Source organism: Triticum dicoccoides, unplaced genomic scaffold (assembly GCF_002162155.2).
Source record: "Triticum dicoccoides isolate Atlit2015 ecotype Zavitan unplaced genomic scaffold, WEW_v2.0 scaffold115747, whole genome shotgun sequence".
Classification (NCBI taxonomy): domain Eukaryota; kingdom Viridiplantae; phylum Streptophyta; class Magnoliopsida; order Poales; family Poaceae; genus Triticum; species Triticum dicoccoides.
The window spans coordinates 1-1,714 of NW_021180381.1; the positions used below are offsets into that span (position 1 = coordinate 1).

The following is a 1,714-nucleotide window of genomic DNA, read 5'->3' on the forward strand; positions in this document are numbered from 1 at the left end:
CCCCTCTCCCTCGGACTCAATCTCTATTTTGACTCTATATATGTGGGCACCTGTTATCTATGAGGGTTCACCCACCCCGGTGAGAGCATTCCTTTCTATTGCGCCTAAAATCTCTATTTCTGCAAATATGTCACGTGTTTCTATTGTTGCTTCCTATGGGGGTACATTACAACAAATCTTGTTTTTCTGCAGCATTGCTTCTATGATCTTAGGAGCACTGGCTGCCATGGCCCAAACGAAAGTCAAAAGACCTCTAGCTCATAGTTCGATTGGACATGTAGGTTATATTCGTACTGGTTTCTCATGTGGAACCTTAGAAGGAATTCAATCACTACTAATTGGTATATTTATTTATGCATCAATGATGATAGATGCATTCGCCATAGTTCCAGCATTACGGCAAACCCGTGTCAAATATATAGCAGATTTGGGCGCTCTAGACAACACGAATCCTATTTCGGCTATGACCTTCTCCATTACAATGTTCTCATACGCAGGAATACCCCCATTAGCCGGCTTTTGTAGCAAATTCTATTTGTTCTTCGTCGCTCTGGGTTGTGGGGCTTACTTCGTAGCCTCAGTGAGAGTAGTGACTAGCGTTATAGGTGGTTGGGCGGCCGGAAGGTTGCCATGAGTAAGGTTGGGAGACCGAAGGCAGTTTTCCGTGCACCGGACACGTAGCTTACCGAATCAGTTGCAACACAGATGAGAATGCATGCTACGAAAGACAGGGTCGAGTCTGATACATCAACCGTCGACTCCATATCCTTGTACGAGTCCACAATCACTACACGAGATGAACCTGGGTTTGGTGAATGGAAGTTGGCCTTAGGTGTAATAGGACTCCCAGTTACTGCGCACGATCGTATACTGAGGTGCTCCCCGTCGGTTGTTGGAACGACGCGAGCCAGGCCGTGCCTCGATTCCTTTCAAAAAGATGAAGGGACAGAGGTGACTAATTCCCTATCTCATCTGGGCCCAAAGCAGTGTTTTGTTTCCTGGCCAAATCAAGGATTTGGCGCTGATTGCAAAAGATATCTGAATAGAAAGATAGATCCATCCATCTATCCATCTATCTAAAAAAGAATCGATTTCGATTTCATGAAACCTTTGATTCAAAGAACTGTGCTTAGCCCCCCCCCCCTCATGAAACGGCTCTGCTGCAATGGATGGCCGAGGGTCCGTAGTACCCGAAGCACTGGAGTGATCCAGTAGCCGGGAAGGGGCCTAGAAGTGCCTACTACTACACCACACCACACTTGGCCCCATCTGTCGGTTTCAACAGACTAGAAGTGATAGCATCTCAATCATCATCATCATCCATATCAGCATCCTGTGTAGTCCTCTTCCCAGGCCGGTCACCTTCCAATGCCATTCTTCTACGGCCTCAGTGCCTCACTAGTGAGGCCCTCCGTCACGCACACCACAGATAAGTTTCAGCCCTGGCCGACTTTTTAGCTCGCACCAAATATCCAAGCCTATTTATTGCAGGTAACCCGCGTTCGACCTTCTCAGCTCGATAGACAAGCTTAATTGACCTTCTGAATCTGGATTTTACAAAACGTTCCTTCTCCCATTTCTACCAGAGCAGTAGATACACTAACCAGCTATTCTCATCTCAATAGATCCTTTGATTTCTCTCAATTATTTGTAAACGATATGTCAATTGTCCAAGAATAAAGTCATATTCTTGTCAAATATTTTTTGAGTGATA

General features: G+C 45.7%; 1 protein-coding gene across 1 annotated transcript; it reads left to right on the plus strand.

The window, feature by feature from the left end:
• The first annotated feature begins 7 nt into the window (after positions 1-7).
• Positions 8-634, plus strand: LOC119343103 (NADH-ubiquinone oxidoreductase chain 2-like). Its single transcript, XM_037614276.1, has one exon. It carries the CDS (start codon positions 41-43, stop codon positions 632-634), a length of 594 nt encoding a protein of 197 aa, XP_037470173.1. The 5' UTR covers positions 8-40.
• Positions 635-1,714: the final 1,080 nt, after the last annotated feature.